Source organism: Lissotriton helveticus, chromosome 2_2 (genome assembly GCF_964261635.1).
Source record: "Lissotriton helveticus chromosome 2_2, aLisHel1.1, whole genome shotgun sequence".
NCBI lineage: Eukaryota > Metazoa > Chordata > Amphibia > Caudata > Salamandridae > Lissotriton > Lissotriton helveticus.
The window spans coordinates 483,334,390-483,359,530 of record NC_136060.1 but is presented as its reverse complement, the minus strand read 5'-3'; the positions used below and the strand labels follow the sequence as shown (position 1 = coordinate 483,359,530).

Below are 25,141 nucleotides of genomic sequence, written 5' to 3'. Positions count from 1 at the left end.
TAGAACCACACTGTGCCACACTGTTTGCATACAGTGAACCTCTAATGAGAAATACACCACAGAGTATTAAAAAATTCCTACTTTAAAACTATGTGCACACAAAACTTGTCCAAAGAGTGATTCTACACTTACAAAAATCAAGGTCTTAAGGTGCTAAACATCATACTACCCGCAGCCTTCACACTGTGGTGAAAACTTTACAGATAACACATCTTCGGAAGAAAAACAAGCACATGTACATAGGGTAGTGCCCGATGCACACAATCTTCTATGTTAAGTAGAAATAGTCATACTTGGACATATTCAGTACATCTACACACCAATTATGCATTAAGAGCACATGTGATTTGTAAAAACTTACACCCATTAGCTGGACACAGGCTGTCGAAAATTAGTTAGAAAAGTAATATGATAGTTACCCATCACTATGTCAACTATAAAACAAATACACAAACTTATTGGCTGATGTCATCAGTGATGCCATAAATGATGTCATAGAACATGTCACGGATGATGTCATATGTGAGGTCATAAACAGTGTGCAGGGGTGCAAGTTATAGCTCGTGCTGGTAACTATAACCAGTGAATTTCCATATATATATTTTTTTGTTCAAAACATTAATGTTGTCACTGACAAATTCACCTAACTATAACGTTACTTTAACCTTCGTTTTTTTCAGTGAATGCCTAAGGTTTAAAAAAAATTCAAAAAACAGAACTCTGTTATCACATTTGACTTTAACCATTGTGTTTTTTTCAGTAAAAAAAATGTAAAATCTATGTCTATGTGATATATGTGTATATATTAGACCCTGGCCTAGTCTTGTTTATCAAAAAAGATCTTCATTTGCATGTCATGAAGCTGTTTTATAATGCCCATGTAATCTAAATTTCTTGACAGACAAATGCTAATGCTTTCTTCACAAGTCATATGTAAAGTAATGCAACTCCCTTTGGGATAATTTCTGCACTATACAAAAAAACGGAATCCATAAATAAACTGATCACATCCCTACAAATCTGGACAGGGTGTTTAAGTACAATAGTATCCAATCAGTGGAATTCTGTTGTCATTTTGAATATCTTATGTCGCTCTGCTACTAATTTAGGAAGGGTGAAGATCTTGCGACTAGGGATGAAAGCTAGACTTCTATAGGTCTTGATTATTTATTTGAAACTTCCATTGCAAAGAAGAAAATTCGAGTAGAAAGACATTTATTTTTTTGCAAGAAGACTATACTTAAGCATTTTACTATGGATACCCATTTATCATCCATTCATTGTTTGTTTTCAGATCCTGTCTGCAATGTGTCCTTTGTACGCCTTCACTCGGAGAATGGCGTTCTTCTCTGTTGCAACTCCACCGGCAGTGGGGGTGCAATTGCTTGGACCAGAGATGGATCTAGTTTGCCGGAATCCCATCTACTAACTGAGAATCACACACTGAGCATACCTCGAGGCGTGGCCTGTGGCTGTTACCAATGCAGCGTGGTGTGTGGCGTGTTGGGACAGTTGAACGCCACCATCAATCTGACGTCTCCCGGTGAGGTGCAACAATTCAATTATCCGATGATAATAATGTCTTGTGATCTTTAAGTCGGTTTTTTAGAAAGCATTTATAGCTTTAGTGCCAGATGTAGGAAGGCTATTACCGGTCGGTAACGGCCGAAATTAACGAATTTCGTCCGTTACCGACCGGTAATAGGCTTTTCTGATGTAGGGGCCGAAAATAAGGATTCCGTAATTTACCGAATCTTTAATTTAAGGAATCGGTAAATTACAGATTTCTTAAATACCGATTCGGTAAATTACCAAATTCCTAATGTAGGGAGCACTTAAATGAGTGCTTATCCCATGTTAGGATTCGTTATAGTTGGTGGTAAATAACGAAAAAAGCAATTTTATGCAAATTGCTTCAGTGCCATGTTGCAGACATACATGTCCTAAGGGGTGCAACAGGGTGTCAAAGTGACACCCTGCCACCCTTCAATGTTTTCCCCCTTTTACCGAATCAGTATTTACCGATTCGGTAATTGACATTCATTCCTATGGGCCTCAAGGCCCATAGGAATGAATGCCAATTAGCGAATCGGTAAATACCGATTCGGTAAATACCGAATTTTACAGATTCGATATAATTTACCGAAAAATGACCTACATACTATTTACCTATTCTTAAATACCGAATCGGTATAATTCGGTATTTAAGAATAGGTAAATAGTATTTACCTACATCTGGCCCTATGTTGTTTGTGGGCTTGGCCTAGCGCTGCACAGGTGACCGCTCTGTGATGACCCTTATTAACAAAGCCTAGGTATCTGCGTGCAACATGCTGGTGCTGGAGCTTTTCACCATTGGATACCGTTGTCCTACAAAGGGGTAGAGGGGGCTTCCACAGTAAGATTGACACCAAATCACATTGGAGGCGCCAAAACACAAGCTGCGGCGAAGCAGTGTAATTGCTGTGTATTTCTAATTCCCATTGGAAGCCATTAGGATAAGCTCTGGAGTCTGAGGGCCAGATGTACAAAAAAGATGTACAAAAAAGTCAGTTTGCGATTTCCAAAATTGCAAATATTTGGGATTCGCAATAAAGAAATTGCAAACACCCATGTACAAATGTACAAGTGTGTCTTAGGCACATTTTGAGATTCCCAGTGGGTTGCAAATAGGCCTACCTCATTAAAATTCATGAGGTAGGTCTTTCTTTGTGGCCTATTGGAAATGTGCTTTAAAAAAGCATTAAAAAATGCAGCCCATTTCCTGAAAGGAAAAGGGGATGCATTTCAGTAAGAAACATGAAAAGTTTTCTTTTCATTTTTTAAGAGTAGGCAGTGGTCTGTGGTACCACTGCCTGGTCTTAAAAATTAGGTTTACAAACAAACATTCTCAAAGGGTAAGGGGTCCTTTGGGGACCCCTGTGTCTTTGCAAACTGGTTACCACCTCCTTGATGGAGTCGGTTAAATGTGAATGTTTTGCGACTGCATTCCGGTTGAAAAACATTCACACATACCATTTCTATTCGGTAATTGGAAAGGATGCCATAAACACTATTTGTGATTCGGTAACAGGTTACCGAATCGCAAATAGAGCCTCTGTACATGCAGTAATGCTTTCTAGCAGTCGTAAACGGCCTGATTCTGCTAATTGGACTGTTTGCGGACGCTAAAGTTTTGTACATCTGGCCTGTTATCTGTTTGTGCACTGTTTTTACATCACATCAGTGATAAAACAAGAGGAATTTCTCCTGCTGTGACACCATGGAAAAGTGCTTGCTCCCTCTGGTTAACACATTCAGCGCGGCGCGAATTTTCGCGCTGTGCTGAAGGTTCTAAAAAACAGGCGGGGCCGTGACGGAACGGTTCCGTCATTAGCACAGCCCAACCGGCGCTCATGATGGAACCGTTCCGTCACAAGCATCGAAGGGGTTAACAGCTAATGCATCAACAGTCCTAATGATAACAGCAACAGCATGAATATAAATAACGATGATAATGAATCAATAAAGAGATGAAAAAGAAAGGGACTCCCTTATTGTAATTCCTAATTAGAAGGAACATCTGAAATACCAAAATTATTATCAGAAATATATGTATTAGCTAGAAAGGGGTTCCACATTTGGATGACAATTCCAACATTGTCCGGCAATCTAGTCATTCATCTTGTGTAGGACATTGTGGTGTTCTCCAATGTCTTAATATACAAATTGTGCAATAGCTCGTCTTGTATGGTTTGTTAGATTTGGTAGATCAATAACATCATGTAATCGAACTCATTTTTCCGTTAAAGAAATAGACATAGGCACTGTGTAGAGAGGCAGTTATGGAAGACTAATATTCCTTCAAAATTGAACATCGGAATAAAATGTGTAGCATATCGCAGTCCTCCTGTGGGCACCTCCAACAGGTAGATTGGTGTAGCAAAACCTGCTGTTTTGAGTTTTTGTTATACCAGTACACAAGGGGTTTACCCAAATTACCCTCCTATACCTGGGTATAGAACACTATCACATGCAAAAAAGATAGGTACGGAAGAATTAATATCTTGTTTTTTATTTTATCATAGGGAACATTTAATTACCCTTTCATCAGTTTTCAATCCTATACAAATATATTATCCAAATTACTTCAAAGCACACATATGACAAGGGACCGATCTTTGTGAACAAAAATCATATATAACATTCAAAAGCACAAGGACATACCAAAATACATTTATAAACAACACAACAACAATTGTGAACTCAACTTTACGTTGCCAATACCCAACTGATATTTATATTACCAATGTTCACTCATTAATTCTGAGTGATGCACTCAGAGGTAGTCTTTTGAGCACATAGGGAAAGGAGCCTCTTTTGCCCTTGCTCTATTTTGCCACAAACTGTTTAAATCCCACTTTTTGTTTTTATAAGGACTCCTCAATCAATTGTCGACGTGTACGCGTTTCAGCCTTTGAATTCTTCATGGCCTCCTCAGGACATGGGCAATGGAACCAAGCTAAATGAATCCATAAAATATATGTATATTAGTGTACACATCTATCTTTTTAGTTATACAGAGCATGCTGGATCACCAAACTACTCCAAAAAATAGTGCATCACCATTCAACCAAAAAAGTGAGAAAAATGATGAGTGAGGTGTAGGAGAGTAGGATCTGCTTACTATGGTTACCCCCATTTTTTGCTGGTGTTTCACTGTTTTTCGACTTTCGTCTGGCTGGGGCCCAGCTATTCAGGACCCCAGCCTAGCTGCTCCCGCTCTAAAATGATTGCATGAACATTAGGTACACTCCAGATTGGTTACTGGGTTACCCTTGTGAGTTCCTAGTATATGGTACCTTAGGTACCAAGGGCATAGGTACCCCAGAGGCCTACCAGGGGCTGAAGCATGTATTATGCCACCCCTGGGAAGCATTCCACAATGGCACAACAAGTCTGCTACTGCAGCCTGGGTAAGGTGGTGCATGCACCCCTTACTAAGATATAGGTTACCTATATCTACCTTTAAATCACTGACACATATCTATACTACTATAATATAGGAAGAACTTTCAGCCTTTGAGGCGGGTAAACTCGGGAACCACAGCGCCAATCCACACACCCGATACACCGTTGGAATCGTCAGGGTGTGTAGATGGTTATAGGCTATATAAATAAAAAAAAATAACGTTATTTAAAAAAATGTACAGTAAAAAAAAAAGTAGTCCCTCCGAAGTAGCGCCGGCTGCGACGTGCGTGCTCACGTCAGGAGCGCGGGGAGGAGCGGCATCCAGGAGCGCGGGGAGGAGCGGCGAACATGCCGCGGGGGAGGAGTGGTGACGTGAGGAGCAGCGGACAGGCCAGCGGCGGTGCCAGCAGCGGACAGGCTGGAGGAGCGGCGGCTGAGGTAAGGGAGCAGCGGACAAGCCTGCGGCGTTGCGAGCAGCAGACAGGCGGGAGGAGCAGCGGCTGAGGTAAGGGGACCCATGTCAGGGCAGGCGGGGGACGGGCTGGGCGGGGGCCCGGGCTGCAGGAGAAAAGAGAATGATCCCGTGTTTGTATGGTGAAACACCAATCATTAACACACCTCTAGGCCAAAAAGATTAGCAATGATGTAAGCTTTCCCAGCCAATGTACACCCTGTAGAACGGATTGGTCAGCTGTACACCTCTGCAAACAAGAACAGACATATTTAAAGCACTATATCAGCAGCAGACAGGCGGGAGGAGCGGCGGCTGAGGTAAGGGGACCCATGTCGGGGCAGGCGGGGGTCGGGGCAGGCGGGAGACGGGCTGCTGGACAATGTCGGGGCGGGCGGGGGTCGGGTAAGCCTGTTGCTCCCGGACAACGTCGGGACGGGCTGCTAGTAAACCTATAAGTCGCTGCTATGTCAGACCTTACCAATCCTAAAGGCAGAGTGCTTGGTTTTGTGTGAGAGGGTGGCCATGTATGAGCTGGTCCCATCTGCAGCTTTCAGAGCCTATCCTCTGAGGCTGTTCTGTGATGCAGCCAGACCATATACTCTTAAGTGCATTATAACCTCGAGGTAAATGCTAACTTTGGAATGACTGCATGGAAACATGTCGTGTTTGGTGTCAAACACTTTGGAATCCTACTCCCCGCCAGTCCTGGCGGAAGGGGTAGAATTCTACCCTTCTAGAGGGAGAGACATGTACACACTGGTCTGACCGATAATAGTTTTAAAAGAGCCCTGGCATCACAAAATGGATGCCACAGACACAGGTCTGACCTCCTGCTGCTGGACGAAACTCCAGCAGGGTAGGCCTGCACAATAGGTTTCCTGTCACAGGGAGGTGTAACCACCTCCGAGACAGGCTTTAGTGTATTGGGGCTGGGTGGGTGCATTCAGAGAATACTTTTCAGACACTCTGTGTCCCTGTCCATACCCTGTGCATACCCCAGTTCAAACCGATTGCAGGGGCACTCAGCCCCTGCTCTGGCGTGAACCTGGACATAGGGAAAGGGGTGTAACCACCCCTCTCCCCAGACCCTCCCATAGGTGGGTCCCCAGAGCAGTGGCGTAGCTAGGAGTGGGTGCGGGGGTGGGGGGGGTGGCGGCACCTTTTTTGAGGCGGCACCTTTTTTGAGGCAGGCGCGTGGGCCGGCACTGACTGTCTGGACTGGAGGCCGAGGCCTGTTGCGGCCGTGGCGGCCTCTGTGACTGTAGGGTGCTTTACACATCATCACTTTCCGTTACCCAGCCATCTGAAGTTAGCACAGACACTTTCTTATTTCTAGGGATTGCATTGCATGGCATAAAGTTATAAATAAATACTGTAACTTGAAATCGGTTCGAAAATCAACTCATCACCAATCTGTGATGGCCGTTGTTGCCCCCCCCCTTCCCAACCTCGCTCACACTTGTCCTCCCAGGGCCGTCAATCCAGTGGTAGCGTGCGCGGCGCTGGCGAGCGCAACCAATGACGTCCCTGTAAGGACATTTTTGGCCAGCCCTCGCCGCACCGTAGCAATGTGATGCGTTACACGCTCACCGCCACCTACGCTCGCCCCTCGTCGTGTCGAGGAGTCGGAGTGCGTGGAGACCATTCTTCTTGCCTGCAGCCTGCTGCTTTACTGTCTGTGGCTGCGGCACGCAACTATAAAATAATTCAAGGTGAGCTGGTGAGAGAGAGAAAGAATAAAGAACTGTCCGTCCAATTACAATCATTGCACCGTGCACGACGGCACCAAGTTACACTCTTACTTACCTGTTCCAACAAGCACCCAGACTCGTTTTGCCGTTAGATTTTGGATCTATGCACTTCTAAAAGCCATGTTCCTGCAAAATTCCCCTTAGACAACCTGCAAGGAAAAACGAAATTAAAATGATAGTGACCCTATTGCATGCGTGTGCAAGCCATGTTGCCTTGAGTACCAGCCACTGCTTGGTTTTGCCAAGTCCTGTTGAGGTGGGAGACTGGTGGCTTCCACGTCGCTTCGGCAGAAGCAAGACCTGGTTTGCTGGTTGTAGTGGTGGTGTTGTAAGGGTGAGGGATGCATTAATGTTGTGCGAGCTTAGTTGTGCAGCATTGGACTGTTACTTCACCGGGTGGCAGTGTGATGCTGGGGCTCAGTGGTGGACTTTCCTGGAAGTTAGTGGAGTGGTGGGGTAGGTGTGTGGTACTCTGAGCTGGGAGTCAGGTGGCAGTGTAACAGGGATAGTGTGGTTGTCAGAGGTGAAGTGGTTGTAATGTGAGGGGGTGCTGCTGCTTGTGATATGACAAGGTAATAGAAAGGGATTATGTTGTGAAGTGATGGGGAATCGTAGTTTGGTAGTGACAGATGGTAATGTGGGTCTCTCAGGTGGTATTGCTATGGTATTGGTGATAGCGCTGTGGTGGAATAGAGGAAGGTGGTATTGTTAGACCAGTTTTACTGCAGTCGGGGTTAGCAGGGCATTTATTTTGCGACTGTGCCATGCTGTAATGTGGTTGGATTATATTGTTGGAGAAATGTAATGCTTGGCTTACTTGTGATTTGCATTGGGTGGTAGTGAATAGTGTTGTGGTACTGGAAGGTGCTAACGTGGTAGTGCTGAGGTGGTTGTGTGTTGATTGGGGAGTGTCTAGGGCTGAGGTGGGGTTGCCAGCGTGGTGGTGTGGGAGAGTATTGAGATGATATAGTGGTAAAGTGATGCAGAGATATTTTAAGGCGGTCCAATGGGGCGTTAGTGTGTTGTTGGTGGGTAGCAGAGTGGTGATGGTTGGTGGTAGTCTTTTGCTGTGAAGTAGTATTATGCGAGTGAGGATTATGGTATGATGGTGACTGAGGATGTGCGCTAGTGTTATGTGGCAGTGCAGTGGTCAACATAGTAATGGAAATCGATGGGTTGGTAGCATGGTTCGCTTAGTTTTAGTTTTTTATTTATTTACAAAGAGGCTAGCCTAGAGCTGCAGTGCCAGGTGCGTTAAGTTGTATCGGAGAGGAGCGAGCGCGGCGTGCAGCATTGATGACATTGATTAATTACACACACTGTGGAGACACTTTAGATTCAATGTATGCGGCGGGTCGCATAGTGCGCTCAGTAGCTCCAGAATTTAGTTACAAAGATGGACAGCCCTACAAATGTTTTACTGTTGTTTCTAGAGCATTATATTGCACAAAAGACCGCCACAATTTAAAAAGGACATCTAGTTTCCATGATGTAAATGCTTGTTCTACTCTCAATGAAGAGTCACTCAAAGTGCGACGAATTGTACATTAGAATGCCACGCATAACACACGCATGTTACTCACAGATGATACACAGTAGGAAGCGCTCTACTGCATACATTGTTGTTTTGAGTAGTTCCAACGTCAGTTGGTAAAGAGCAACCTCAAAGTGCATAGCTGCCAAGCTTTCAGATTGCTAGGTGTGATATTTTCATAATTTTATTGTAATCATGAGTCCGCCCCCACAGACATTTGCACCAGTTTTAGTCCTTTTAGAGTGTCTCATTGCTGATTCTGAAATGGGTGTAATTACACACACATTGTTTTTATTAGGTATATCATGAGTGTATGTAAGCCCATTATGAGATTTAACAAACTGGATTTTGCTTTGGGGTTGTGCTAAAAAACAGTGGCGCAATCCCAATGCAAAATCTGGGCCTCAACTAATTTTACATTTTTTTTAAAACCCTGCCACAAAGAAATTGGCAACCAGAGTGGGCTGTGTATCCAGTCTGTGTTGGCAAGGTGGAGTTGACTGACCCCTTTGTGCTGTGTTTAGTTCTAAGGGCACACAGTGAGTCAGTCCCTGTGATAATAATTAATTTGCTGTTTTTGAAAGGTAAAGAATCACAGGTTTCGACACTGGAAAGTTGGTTTGGGGTCCCCAGAGCACATCACGTTTGTGCAGGTCCCTACTGCTTTAATGGGGGGACTATGATGTATGGTCATTTAATGTCAGCTGTAGATGATGGATCCCTGAACAGTGTCATGTATGGGCATGTTTGCATTGTGCTGAGGGGTAATTGTTCACACAGTTCTCTGATGGATGTCACATGTGGTTTTTCTGAGTCCCCAGATAGATCATGCAGTCTGTGTGTTCTCTTTTGTACTGCCAGTCACCGGTGTATTCAACTGTCTAGCTGTTGACCGTGACATGTATGTGCATGTAACTTGCATGATCGAGGTAACTGTTATCAGCAAAACTACGTGTCTCTCGGAGACTTGGACATCTTTCAAGTGCTCACCGTCCTTTTTCACCAGCACCCCCCCCCCCCCCAAGGGACGGCAATCTGAGGGGCAGCCCCGGGCGCCACAAGCTCTAGCTACGCCCCTGCCCCAGAGTATGTCCAACCTCCTAACTTATAAGTATGGGACCCCAGTCCTTAGGACTTCAGATTACACCTGGACGAAACTCTGCAACATATATCCTGGAACTTCGACATTCTACCCGATTAGAAGACGGTAGAATCTCCATTGGGGTCAAGGAGTGACTCCCCTGTTCAAACAGGCACCAAGAAGCATCTTGCCGGTCTGCATTTCCGAGGCTCCCGCCGGACCCTGAAGTATTTGCGACTCATGACATGGACTTCCAGACTTCTCAGAGGCCCACACGAGAGCCCAGCAAAGCTGAGACCCGCAGCCCTCACGAGTGACGTGGGACCGAAACTCCTGGACACCGTGCACATTTGCTAGTGCATCGACTTCCCGAGTTGTAGGCCCACAAGTTGTGCATTGTGGGCCTACACTCCACGAGTGTTCCGTGAGCCCGCTTCTAGCATTTCTGCTCGAGGCCCCTTCGCAATCCCTGGTCCGCAGACTGGTGGGTCCCCACGAAGGTAATTCTCTTTCCTTTGGGCTTCCCTGGTTGCTCCAGACGTGCCCTGACTCCCTACTAAGAGGTGAGTCCACAGACCTTGCTGGTCTGCACCGAAGCCAAGCTTTGCTGTCTGCGTGGGTTGCTGTTGCCAAGGCTTGTTGGGTCCAATTCGGAAACCGACACTGCATCACTCGACATCCTTCATGAGACAGCTCTATTCCAGCTCCTGGTCATCCTCGACGCCTCAGGTCCTCGTAGCTGAAGAGTCAAGCTTCACCTTCTTCACCTGAAATCACCCGACATCGGTGGGCATCTTTTCATCGCCTTCCTGGTCACCGAGAAAGTGACCCAGACTCTGTCCCCTCTGTTTTCAGGTTCTTCACATCTCTGATCCACCCTTGGATCCACCCGGACACTTTTCACTTGGACGCCAGCAGAACTTTGCAGCAGCTCTCCATTAAAATCGACTACGAAACCCAACACGAAAAGACACCTATGCACCCGGCTTCCCTGTGGGAGGTAACTCGAGTACTCCAGTGCTCCTTTGGGTGTTGACTCTAGAACCTCCTAGTTCTAAAGGGGTTTGCTCCAAGTCCTCTTCTAAGTGTCCTACACCTTTAAAATTCCAACCGCGACTTTCCCCATAGAAGTTAATGGTGATTCGCGGCTGTGTTTAGACGCTGCACGTGTCCCCCGTGGGACCCCTGTGTCACTACCTTGGGTGGTTCCTGGTGGCCCTAGCGGTTCTAAAGGCTCTAGGCCTTGTCTCTGTCAGTCGTGGTCCTTATACCACTTTCTTAATATATGGTTTGGTACGCCCCTAGGGCTCAACGTATATTGTGCTAATTTACTGTGTGCTAAATAAGTTTACTGAATGTACTTTTGCCTCTAACCTCATAAAGAGACTAGAGGGATGTGTTTAAAATAAACACATATATTTTATATATATACCTGGTGTGGTCATTCCTAAGATTATAGACTGGAAAAACAAGCTGATTTACATTCCTTCAAGACTTAGCCTGAAGGCTGCTCTCCACAGCTACCACTAGGATAGCTTTTTACATAGGTTGTCTTTAAACCTACCATCAATAAGGGTCGTTTGGACTGATGCAAGGTTCCGACTAGAATAGTGGACAGCATATGCCAGGCCAACTTCTCACAGATGAGACTCTGGAAAAAAAAGATGTGAAAGAAATAGAGCCGTATTTCTCTTTCCAAAATATAAAAGAAAAGATCCAATCTCTAAAACTAACAAAAGCAGCAGGGCCACATAACTTACCTGCAATTATACAAAAAAATAACATGGATTGGTGGGCAAGCTTTTGAAATGTCACCTTCCGAAATATTTTAACTTCCGCAATTTTCCTGGAAAGGGGCAATAGTTAGACCAATATATAACAAGCATTTACAATGCAATGGTTTCGCCTTTGGAAAAGTTAGAGCTATTGGCATTTTAAATGACAAAATTTGTATTTATGTGTTGGTTTTGAAAACAGATAAATAAATGGCATTGTCATTTACATTGCCATTAGGTTAATCTCTCGCAAATGTGAGACCTATTGTACCCTACGGATGAGCTCAGCAGACAGAAATTACTCACGAACAAAAATCATGCAATGAAGACGAGGGAAACTTTAAAATATCAGAAATTACAGCCATTTGAGCAACAAGAAACTCCAAGAAGCTAGTGCTCCCTCCTGTAACCTCATATTAAATGGCAAAATTACAGGAAGCTAAAAATAATGACACGGACAGCGGGAGGGGGTCACGCATAGCTGCCAACGTTTCAGATTGCCATGTGTGACATTTTCATAATTTTAGCGAATTTATGAGTGACATTTCAGCGACTATGAGTGACACTTTCTCACGAACAAAAATCATGCAATGAGGACGAGGGAAACTTCAAAATATCAGAAATTACAGCCATTTGAGCAACAAGAAACTCCAAGAAGCTAGTGCTCCCTCCTGTAACCATATTAAATGGCAAAATTACAGGAAGCTAAAAATAATGACATTTCAGACATTGACAGCTGAAACGCTTAGCACTGAGAACTTGCTACACTGCATGAGATACATAAATTCACTACATGGAATTCAGTTGTGCACGTTTATTTTAAGGTTAGACTACTGCAGTGCTATATTGTAGGCAGCTTTCAGAGATCCCCCTGGCCTTTTGACCAATTTTTAATGAAAAGTCTCACCTTGCTCTGGGAGTGACGGCAAAGGGAGCAGGAGCAGTGGCAGTAGGAAAATGATGACGGACATTAAGCTGCCACAGCCGCTTCCAGAAAGGTGGATAGGGTGCATGAGGAGAGAATAAATGGTACACCCGGGAGAAATGGTAAAGGGACACCAGAGTGAGAACACTTTAGCATCTAATGGGAAATGTGCTAACACAGAAATAGTGCATATCACATACTGGTGCAAAGTATCAAGTCGTTCAGATCACTTCTCCCACTGCTGGCCATGACATAGACCCCTTCTACTGAAATACTTTTGAACAATCTGGTTAACTAAAAATAGGACGTTTAAATCAAAAAGAAAACAAGTGCAAGCCTGGAATTCCCACATACGGGGGGAAATTGTACCTTATTTATTTAGATGTAAATATTTACATAAATTATATTGCAAATATGAACAACCTTTAAACAAATGCAATCCACCACCCAATAGATGCCCTGAATGACAAAGAACTGGCTTCGTTCCGGCTTCCTTTAAGACCGCCATAATCCTCCCTATTCTAAAAAAAAAACAGGGGCTGACCCCTCTTCCCCGGCAAATTACCGCCCTATATCCCTTCTCCCTTATTTGGGAAAGGTAGCAGAGTCCCACGTCACCCAGGTGCTCAGCTCCTTTATAGAGAACAGTAACCACCTTTCACCCTGCCAGGCGGGCTTCCGCCCCCGACACTCCACGGAGAAGGTGGTCATTTCAGTCATGGACCAACTCAGGGAGGGACTCGATGCCAACATCCCCCAGGCCCTGGTCCTTCTCGATCTGTCCGCTGCTTTTGACACGGTAGACCATTCCATCCTTCTGTCCCGTGTCAAGGCGGCGGGCATAGGGGAACAGGTTCTAACCTGGATAGGTTCCTTCTTGGAAGGCCGCACTCAAGCGGTTCACCTTGCTGAATTTTCGGCCCCACCTAGCAGGGTGCAATGTGGCGTCCCCCAGGGCTCTTCTCTTTCCCCCCTTTTATTTAACCTTTACATTTTTCCTCTTATTTTTGCACTTCAACAAATGGAGGTCACAGTTTATAACTATGCTGACAACCTCCAACTCATTTTTAATTTCTCCTCCCCTTCACTAGCCACTTCCAGCTTCCAGTCCGTCTTGCTGTTTATCCGGGATTGGATGAATGCAAACCACCTTAAACTCAACCCGGATAAAACAGAGTTGATTCTGACTGGAGGCAGTGGCAATCCCTGGTCGCCCTCCTTTTGGCCCTCTTCCTTTGGTCTTCCTCCCACCCCCTCTCACTCTGTTAAGACCCTTGTTATCACACTCAATCATCACTTGACACTTCACTCCCATATCAGTTCTGTTGTCTCTTCCTGTTTTTTTACTATACGTATTATTAGGAAAGTATCCCGGTTTTTCTCTCCCTCTGCACTTAAACTGATTGTAATGGCCATGGTCTTATCTAAGATCGACTACGGGAACATCATTTATAATGGTGCTCCAGGCTATGCACTTCAACGCCTCCAGCTGGTGCAGAACCAGGCAGCTCGCCTGGTGCATGGCCTATCGAAATATCATCACTCTTCCCCCCTTCTCTCGGCCCTTCATTGGCTTCCAATTAAACAAAGAGCCCTTTTCAAACTTGGCTGCCTTACTTTCCAAGCCCGGGCGGGCACTGCCCCCGCCTTCATCAATTCTGCCATCACCAACTATAGTCCTGCCAGAGACTTACCTTCCTCTACCAAATCCTTGTTAGTTATCCCCCGGTTCAAGAAAAAACGATCCGGCGGCCAGAAATTTTTGGTACTTGCACCTACCTTCTGGAATTCCCTCCCCCCCCTCTCAGATCCTCCCCCTCCTACACAGAGCTTCGTAAAGCCCTTAAGACTTTTCTGTTCCAGCAAGCTTTTAGCCTATAGCCCCCGATATCCCCCCCAGTTCCTAAATCCTATAGCGCCAAGAAACTGCCTAGTGAATGTGCGCTCTACAAATTGCTAAAATTTCAAATTCAAATTCAACTGCAACTTGCTGCTAAATAATGACCCAAAGCAGGGCAGGCACAGAGCAGCTTCTAAACCATATCTGCGTGACCCACAGCAAGCCAGACTGAGGGAAAGACAGTTACTCATTGAAAAAGCTCTGAATTAGTCCAGGAAACGCAGGTGTAAGGCTCAAATAATACAGACATAAGAAAGATCAACTTGCTCGACCATTCCAGAATTTGTTTAATCAACTCACCCCCTGCTGCCTCCTTCCTACAGGAGTGTTTGCCCTTCCATCCCTTCCCAGTTATCATTTTGCACCCTTCTTTCATTCCGTTCTTCGCCTGCGTCTGGCTAATATACGACTGATGCGGAGTTTCCACCATCGGTAATTCTTGAACTTTGTATTTCTCTGCGTGGGCACGAGACGGGTTTATTATTATATTTCCAGCAGGATATAACGCACATCTTACTTCGTTGGCCAATTGTTATATTCTGGTCATCTCTTTCCCTGCTGCTCAGCCTGTGTGTGTGATGTCATTAGAATGTTCGTGTATGCATGGTTTGAATGTGTGGTCAGTTTGAATGAGTGGAGCTGAGCAGCTGGATGCTGCTCCCGGTGGGGCCTTCCTTACTACCAACTATGTCTAATAAACCAACTTAAGAATACCTATTATTATTGGATTTACTTATTTTACAATGTATATTTAACATTGTAACAATGGCGACGAGGGAGAAAGAACTACGTGTGCAGGAACTACATTTGGAACTTGAAACATGGAACTACAAAGATAATTACACATTAACTGTAAAAAAAAAAACTTTAAGAAGACTAGCAACGCTTTTGATGCCCCACCGGTGACATGTTACATCTGACAGCCTACTGAAGACATCCTTTTTAAAGGTATGTTTCGAGCGTTGGACTTTGTGTGCTCTATTTGTTTTAAACTTGCTGATTTATTATCGAGGACGTCGGTATTTCAGAGTTAGACCGAGCCTCAGTGTGAAACATTGCGTGGCTGGTATGCCTGGAAACCTTTCAGCAGTTTGTGTGAGGCGGCAACTTTAAAGAAGTTGGAGAGATTGAAAGATTTATTGCTGTAATCGGGGGCCAACATCGAGTGCTGACTACTGGCTTAGTGAAAGTTTTGACCCTGCACTCTGTTGCCGTATGTAAGATACTGTGTTTTGCTCACCGTCTTCTCCAACGGTCGTTTTGTTCAGCTGAGGACTTGCTTCTTTGCCAGCTGTGTGTTGAGTGATGACGCAAAAGAATGTCACCACGATATTGGTGATTCTGTGGAGCGCGTAGACATCTATGAACACACCGCACCTCTCCTCAGGTCACCTCAGCGTCACGAAGGGTTAAGTTTACGCATTGTTGACTGTCACGTCGGCGTCATGGAGCGTCGAGATTACGCATGACTGACCGAGTCTTTCCTTCATTGTGCTCCTGTCTCCTCAGCTTCATCGAACTGATTTTCCAAGCGTTCTTCATGTGAAAGGTACTGTTTTATTTGACATTTTCACCGAGATGGATTTTGAGACTGCCACAGATCGCTCACCGGAGCTGTTTTCATCAGAAACTTCCAACATTACGTACTGTATTTTTCAATTCTGTTCCATTTGCGCCATCTAGTGTCTATTTTTCATCATAGCAAGACTACATGAAAATATTATCCATGCGATTTTAGACACTGTGGATTGAATTCTGTGAATGTCATTTACCTGCCTTGCTGGAGAAGTGGAGCTGTTTAACGTGGCAACGGTGACTACTTTTATTGTTTTGGTTTCTTGTTTTGAATTATTTGCTAATCACGTGTATTTGTGATGATATGTTTACGCTTGTTTACATGTTATGTTCAGAGAGACTGATTTGATTTACTGTTACTACATGAACTGTTTATATGCTGAGATCTTTGTTAATGTGCTCCTTTACTGTCAATTTAATAGATTAATTTACGTTTACTGAATTGAGCTACTTATGTACTGAAACTTTTTTTCTGGTGCTCATTTGATTTCTTTAAGTGATGATTTTTAGTGGTCATATTTTACTATGCAAAGTCGTGGAAGTGCTAGATTTTTATTTTATGGTAATGAACCACATTTGTGCTCAAATTATTTGAGGAGTTCATTCTTTGTAGTATTGGCTTTAATTGGTTGAGCCATAGGAGTGCGTTATTTGAGTTGGGATGCTCAATTTAAATTATTTCTAGTGATTCTTAGTAGGAGCGTGTGATTCTGCTATATGTTTTGGAACTACTATTGGTAGGTGTTGAGATTTATTTTGCTGTATGTTTTTGATGAACCACTTTTCTTAGTGCTCTATTCTAATAGAGGAGTTCACATTTTCTGTGAGAAGTTGTGCAGGGGTTACATGTTTCTTCTATTGTATTGAACCACTTTTAGTGCTCAAAATTTTGAGGTGTTCAATTCCAGTGTGAATTTTCTGAAGATTAGTTTTCCAGTTTTGGATTTTTAGTGTGTATCTTTTGCGGAGCCACATAGGTGCTCATTGATTGAGGTGCTCCATCTATTTCAGGTTAAATTATATGGGGCTGCAGAGTCCTCAGTTCTGTTCATTCTCTGTTCATTCATCTTTTATATTGTTGAACCACGTAAGTGCTCTATTCAGTTAGAGGTGTTCAGTTATACAGAGAGCCGCTGGGGAGTCATGTACCTCGTGCGGAGTGTTGTAATTTGAGTACATTAAGTTGGGGTGTCATGTACCCCATGCACTAGGAGTAATGCAACTTGTGCTGTGTGTTTTATTTTAAGTGTGTTTCGGGTAGCGTGTTGGGAAGTTATGTACCCCTGCGAGGTGATATTATACCTCTTTTCATGTTTTGTGCAAGAATTCCTATATTATGCTATATTGTTATTTTTAAATTTTTATTTGTAGTCATTCATTTATTTGTATTGACTGCTTATTTGAAATCCTGACTTTGTCATCGTCAGGGCATACTGTATTTATTTTCTCTTGCTTTGTTTTATGTTCATTGTTTTAAAAGAGGGAGATGTGTTATATTCTGGTCATCTCTTTCCCTGCGGCTCAGCCTGTGTGTGTGATGTCATTAGAATGTTCTTGTATACTTGGTTTGAATGTGTGGTCAGTTTGAATGAGTGGAGCTGAGCAGCTGGATGCTGTTCCCGGTGGGGCCTTCCTTACTACCAACTATGTCTAATAAACCAACTTAAGAATACCTATTATTATTGGATTTACTTATTTTACGATGTATATTTAACATTGTAACATCAATGTACAAACAATACGAACTCAACGGGTCCCCAGGGTGCAGGGTAAGGGAGCAATGTGAAAAACCGTGATATTTCCTGTTTAATTTATAAAAGCAGGGGCTACCGCACGCATCTGAGATCTGATGAATTCGCTTTTGTTGGATTTGATCAGATGTCACAAATGAACCATTTCTACGTCCAACTTTTCTTCTCAAGACCGGAAAGAACGTTGAAAGAAATCCCACTACAATATCACGGGATGTGTCGGAAAAGATGTTTAGGTTCGTGCGTATGCTAATTTCAAGGTTTGTTAAAAATCAATAAAAAAAAATAACTAAAACTGCTAACACTGAAGACGCTGACCTTTGCCCTCCAACGATACTGATTATAGTTACAGTCTCACTAGTATTTGTATTCAGCCCAAATTGAGAACAAGTCACATCTTGGACAGAAGCCCCCGGTTCAGCTCGACTCAGTTTATTGCGCACACAGACGAGGCACAAGTCCGACTTCAGCGAAAAGAATGAAACATCGGCTGGAACCAGTTCAAACTGTGCCAAAAACCACAGCAATTGCATGAACACACCATCAGCATTTAGGACATTAAAAAAGCCCAGATCGCATAGCAGCATACACACCTGGCCGGTTACAACATTCATGTCGCGGCCGGCAAGTGCCCGCACCCCCCGTTGATCTCCAATGGCCGCTCCCGGGGGTCACTATCTGTCCCTGCGCCTCCGGGTCACCGGGTGAATGAACGAGGCAGCACGGGTCACACCTCCGGCCCAGAGACTGTTTACAGATTGTCATAGCGACACTCGTTTAGTATTACAGCACTGCCCTGCCCCGTGGCGTCACATCCTGTGAAAAAACGACTGCACTCTCAAAGCCTTCAGTTGCTGCCTAAACTTCAGGTTGTTAAGACCGGCGGCAAGAAATCTTTCTTGAATTGAGCCGGAATACCAGGAGCCAACGTCAATTTTCTTTGTATCAGGTATTCAGAGTGTTGCAGCAGTGCTCACTGCAGTCGTGACTTTATCGCCCATTTTGACTGCACAAGTTAACACCTGGCAAAATCTGCAGTAGGATCATAGGTTGAAAAGACAAAAAAAATTGTTAATTAGGTGCACAAACATTCTGAGTCTCTGCCCCATCACCTGCTCAAACACACCGATGCTTTCTCGCTGCCAGGCCGTGGTGGGCAGTAGTGTAACCTGAAAAAGCAGCAGCATGAAGAGCTTTAAACAGCAGTAATTTGCACAACCATGATAAAACAAGCCGAGGTGCCGTGACAGCGGGAGGGGGGCGGGAACGTGCACACGGACAGCGGGAGGGGGGAGGGCGGGAACGGTCACAAGAACAGCGGGAGGGGGGCAGGAACGGCCACACGGACAGCGGGAGGGGGGCGGGAACTGGCACACGCTGGTTCAAGACGGCATGGCGGAGCTTCTCCAGTAAGCTACTGCCCGGCCGCCATCTTCGAAGAAATGACCAAAACAAACATAAAAAAAAAAAAAACACCGCATGACGTTTTAAAAGGGGGCGGAGAGGGAAAAAATGTACGGAACGCCCACGAATCGCCTCGCAGAATGACAGACGCCTCTCTCTTCTCTTCCAATGGCTAGCCTCCATTTATGGAGCTAGCCAATGGAACAGAGAGGTGGGACTTTTGTCCATACTGGTAAACAAAAGTTTTCGCCCTGCGCGAACGCTGCTGCGCAGCGTATCGTGAGGCGAAACCTAAAAAGGAGGACGCCACACAGCCCCAGAATTATAGCCTTTTAAGTTTGCTGGATGTGGGGGAGAAAGTATTCTCTTAGATATTGTTAGGCGTATTAAAGGCCTTGAGAGAACAGAATAACTTGATACCGATAGAGTAAGGCGGCTTCAAAGAGGGCCACTCAACAATTGTCTTAGTTTATGGGCAATAGCAAAAAAGGCAGTTGAATTTCGAGGAAGATTGTTCTGCTGTTTTGTCAATTTCTGAGCTGCCTTTGATTTGGTAGATCGTAGACTATTGTGGAATATGTTGGTGCTGCTTGGAATCGATAAAACGGTACTCTCACTAATTCAGGAAATGCACTTTCGGAATTTGTGCCAGATAAAGAATGGATTATTCCAGGGTTGTGTCCAGGGCCACACTGTTATTCTCTTTCTGACTTACCAAATACATTATGTAAGGCTGGTGGGTTAAGCCCTAAGGTGGGGGCACATACTGCTATACGCTGACGATCTAGTGATAATGCACATGACAGAGCTGGGTTTGCAAAAAAACTGGACATTTTTTATGATTCTTGTTTAAGAAATGCCTTACGGTTAATTTAGAAAAGACTAAACTAAGGGTGCTGGGGAAAAGAAAGGGTTCCTTTAACTGGCAATTGGGAGAGGTCAGAGTTGAGGTGGTGGACAAATATAAATATTTGGGTATGTAGTTCGATAGCAAACTAAATTGTAGGGACCACATACAATCATTAAAAGCAAAGCCTCTTTCCTTAGTATTGATCCTAAAACAATTAAAACAATTAAAACGGAAATATGGAGGCCCTTCTCTGCGGCCAATTCTATCAGTTTGCAATGCAATGGTCCGCCCACAATTCCTGTACGGAGTAGAGGTTCTATCTTTAGGTGATCAATTGGATTGGAATTTAGAGGAGGTTAAATGTGTGAAACAGCTCCTTGCTCTTCCACTGTCAACTATGATCCAGGCAGAGAGTAGAGATTCTGGTAGAGATTGAGTAGAGAAAGGACCACCAAAATATCACACCTTTGAAAAAAGATAAAAAAGAGGAAAGCAAACTTATTTGGTCATCTCAGGTTAGACATAAGCTAGGTAAGATGTGTATTGAGCTTTCTCTAGAACCAAAACAGGTCTTCCCCTACATTGAGACCATGGCAAATCCTAAGCTTAGAAATGCTGTATTGAAACTCAGAGTTGGCCTGAACCAATGTAATGCAGACAGGTAGATAAAAACAGCAATGAGAAATGAACGGGCTCTGTGTACATGTGGGTTACAGGTAAAATGCAGTGGCCCACATATCTTGCGGGACTGTTTGTGGTTTCTAGAACAGAAATCTTGTAAACTTTTTTTTTTACTTATAAAATTATTTATAGGGCTCAAGCTCTTAGTCTGTTGATAAATGAGATTTTTAAATAAATATGAGATTTTTAAATGTTTTATGTGCAATAGGAAGATTTTTAACTGCAATACAGGAGTCCTTGAAAAAATTGGCGATATAATCTAAAATGGGCTATGGGGCTGGAATGTGACTCTACCCACTTTTTGAGGACCCTCTGGGGGCCCTGTATGCATACAGAAATGTACATTTCATCTATATGTAATTCTTCACTCAGTTATGAATTAAGAGGTATTTGCTACAGAGTGGCACTGCTTCCACTGTATGTTTTAGCAGGCTTTTATTGTGCTGTGTATTGTTCTTATGGCTGCACCTTTAGTATTCTCTGTATTTTTAAACTGTATGTTGTATTGTGGCACCTGTTATGACTATATTAGCCGAATAAAGTGTATATGATGACCATGACATCAAAGATATGCGGCAGCGTGACTGTCAGTGCTCTGTATGCAGATTCCATTCTGGAATGAAAGTAGTGCATCCTAATACTCTCCATGTGTCAAGATGAAGGACCGGCCCATCGTGTCCACCATTTAAAAAAAATCTGGTGATTAGTCATACTCAGTTGCGGAGAAATCTATGCAACCTAATTCCTATTTTATACTTTCTAGCCTGCCCCATGTATATGTCCATCAGATACTCCATAATCTGCATGTCCACTATCTGTGTGGCATGACTATGCTTATATTCTAAAACGTACCCCCACTTCAAGTTGAAGGTAGCTGCTGCTCCCTCAGACCAGGTTTTGAGGACACTGAGTTAGTTGTAGCTCATTTGATGCCCAAGGGTGCAAGCCTCTCTATCCATTTCCCTAGAGAGAAGAATGGACTGCTGTTTATCCCTGCAAAATATGTGCTGTCCTCCATTACTGGAGCTAATGCCCACTCCCCTCCCCCATCTCCAATGCATGCATTTGTAGAACATTTGTTCAGGTGTTGTGTTACAGGGATACCGTGAGAGTGGCATTTTGTGTCTGCTAACCACTCATTGGTGCCCACTGAAACTAGAGTCCGGGGGCTACAACCTTCCTATCTGTACTGCTGGGTTTGGCGGGGCATATCTGTTCTCCACTGTAAAATACATGTACACTCTGGTACATTTCTACACCCTGGCTCCAAGACCTGCATTGGTCCTCCCTCTATGACGCCGGTACCGATGGTGGGAGTGGGGGACCCAGTGCTAGTTTAGGACTTCTCTAGCGGCCTGGTGTACAGGCAACGGCAGGCTCCCCAGCTTCTGCTGCCATCACCCCAGTCCCTTTAAGTTCGGGGACGTGGATCTGGCAGGCAACTTACAGGCCACCAAGGGCACCAGTCCTCCCAGTCCCCTTCCACTGCAGCAACTTCCACCCACCAAGCCGCTTTTGCTTACCATTAGTGGTACACAACTACCCTGTGGGTGGTAAGATCCAGCACTGTCTCCAGTGGTGGCAGTCAATCACATCTGGCTGATGGGTCCTTCAAATCGGTCAGCATGGTTATACCCTACCCTCCCTTTCTACTCTGCCGAATCTCCCCCTGCCCCACAACATCAGAGTGATCCTCAGAGGAACCCCTGTCCATTCTGTTACAAGAGGTACTAATTTTACTTTCCAAAGGAGCCCTCAAGGGGTTCTGGACTCAGAAATAGGGGGGAGTTGCTACTTTTGCTACTTACTATTGCCCTTCAGCCCATCTTAGACCTTCATTCTCCAGATGCCTTCCTGCAGAAGGGCAAATTCTGAATGCTCATGCTGGCCCAGATTCTGTCTGCTATGCATTGGAGCGACTGGATGATGTCCTTGAACCAGCAGCACAAGTATTCTCAGGTACCCTTCCAGCAGTCCCACCGATATTACCTGAGGTTCAAAGCAGGACAGGAGCATTTTTAGTTTGCAGTGCTCCCTTCGGCCATTTAATCGCTTTTGAGGTGCTCACATAGTGATGGCAGTGGTCGCTGCCTCTCTTCAACTAGCTGTTGACGTTGGTCTCAACGCAGTCAGTCATAGATGACCTCCACATGACCGGTAACCTTCTGACATGGTTGGGGTTCATGGTCAACAAGCCAAAGTCTACCTTCACAGAGACTTTTTTTCATTGGAATGGTCCTGAAGATGGTACTGTTCAGGACCTTCCCTCCATTGCCGTGAGTCCGGGACATTTAGAATATTAGCCCAATACCGAGCCTGGGTTTCACTAAGAACAGCTCTGAGGCTTCTATTAGCCTCTTTTGATTTTTTTATAAAATAATTTTTTATTGAGAAAGTTTAACCTTTTCATAATCAGTGATCAAATTTAAACAAAAAGTAGTAATTACATCATTACAGTCTTTTAAAAACAACTAGAAATTCGATGGATAAAAAAGGTGGAACAATATCTTGTATTAAACCTACTTGCATACAGTAGAGCACTAGAAAGCCACTCCCCCAACTTGATACAAAAATTAAACCCCCCCTAAACGAATGCCTCCCAGAGCTTGAAATATTTTTTGTAAGATCCTGATCTTATCGCATATCTCTTTTCAGATTCCCTGATTCTACATAATTTGGACCACCAGTGTTGACATTTGGAATTTCTTCAGACTAAGAAGCTACGTATTGGCAGATATTTGAAAAAGTCTCTTTTGTCAACTCCAAATTTAGCTTGTACATCTTTAAATGGCTGAATTCCATCCGGCCCCAAAAGATCGCCTATCTTTCGGATTCCCAGCCCCTCCCACCTAGCCATTATATTATCTTGAAAGATTTCCGGGAATGTCAGATTTCAAAAAAGCTGTCCAGTTTTCCTTTTAAAAGTGGCAATAGCTGAGTGGTTTACTATACTTAAACAAGCAACTCAGAGCCAAGTCTCCCAAAAATAGCTCATACATATCTGGTTACCCTGCTCTGCTCCAACGGTCTTCTACATTGCCCCCCATTAATCCCCGCATATATTGTAGAGCAGCGGCCTAATAATACATTCAGAGATCCGGCACTGTCCAACCTCCCCTCTCTCTTGACAGTGTCATGTATCTCAGTGCTCTCCTTGTCCTCCCTTGAGCCCAGATAAACATATTCAGTATATTTTCTAGTGCATTAAACCATTGGTTTCCAAATTCTAAGGGTATAGTCCTATAAAGGTAAAGCACTTTGGGTAGGAAGACCATCTTAATAATATTACACCGGCCTACAATGGATAGATGAAGGTTATGCATTCTGTCAAAGTCCTTCTTTGATTTTGAATAACTAGGGCTATATTTCTCTTGACCAATTGCCCCAGTTCGGGGGTAATATAAGTGGCTGCCTGCGTCACCGGAGGATCGTCCAAATCAGATGTCCTATTCATAACTATCTGCGCCTTCTTCTGATTAAGGGAGTGGCCACCAACTCTGGCCATCTGGTCACGCCAGACCGGGACAAAGTCACAAGTTCAGGCCAACCAAGATCGAGCAGGGGCCGAATACAGGGACCAAGGTAGGCCCACTGAAAAAGGTATCTTAAATCATGGTTAACAGAGCTTTGCGAGATCCTGCGTCACGCAGCGTCGGTTCAGAGGAAGCTGCAAGGCTGTGATGCGCAGTCATGTATCATTGCCGACGATGGGCTTTGATGCAAAAGCCTGCATCAAAGATGCATCGTGCATTAGTGGTTCAGAAGAAGCTGATGGGCTGTGATGTGGAGGCCTGCATCGTCGTCGTGGATGCCATTGATAAAGGGTTTGCAATGCAAAGTCCTGAGTCAAAGATGTCGTGCAGCGGTGGTTCTGAGGAAGCTACGCGCAGCGATACAAGTTCATGTATCGGGGATGCTTCACACATCGGTGGTTCCAAAGCAGCTATGAGGAGATGCATCAGTTCCAAATACAGGACCACAGATGGGCTAGCAGGGCACCTTCAGACCCACCTCCAAGGGTACAGGGCTGGGGTGGCACCAGTTGGAAGGTAAGACTGACAGCAAGTAGAGTCCAGGTGCTGGGTTCAGGTGGGTTGGAGCCTTTTCTGTCCATGAGGCTCTGATAAGGAGGCCAGGGAAGTGGCCACTTTAAACTATTGGATGGTTCTGTAGGTTTCCAACCCCAAAGGTGTTTGGAATTTCCTGCTTCCCTGTCCTGGCCCCAACTTGTGTAGCATCACAAAAAACTAGTATCAAATTCCTTTGTGAGTGTGCTGGGCAGAGCCTTTGTAATGTGCAAGTGTGGTACATGACAGCTCCTCCCCTCATCAAGTAAAGATGCCCCATTCTGCCAACACCTATTCCCCCTATGTCTCACTGTCTGAGAGCGATACAGAAAGGCAATACACAAAGACCGACTGCCAGCTGCACTTAGTAATGTGCCCCAGGATACAGGCATTAGGCATCAAATGGTTGGAACAAGAAAATATCAACTTTCTAAAAGGGCCA

General features: G+C 44.4%; 1 protein-coding gene across 3 annotated transcripts in view; it reads left to right on the top strand.

Moving 5' to 3' along the window:
* Positions 1-25,141, top strand: part of LOC144821551 (uncharacterized) — a 178,600-nt gene that overhangs the window by 18,744 nt on the left and 134,715 nt on the right. For all 3 annotated transcript variants that reach the window (XM_078678727.1, XM_078678726.1, XM_078678732.1), the window contains exon 3: positions 1,295-1,543. In XM_078678727.1, coding sequence (XP_078534853.1) covers positions 1,295-1,543 — 249 coding nt within the window. The remainder of the gene's footprint in view (positions 1-1,294; positions 1,544-25,141) is intronic.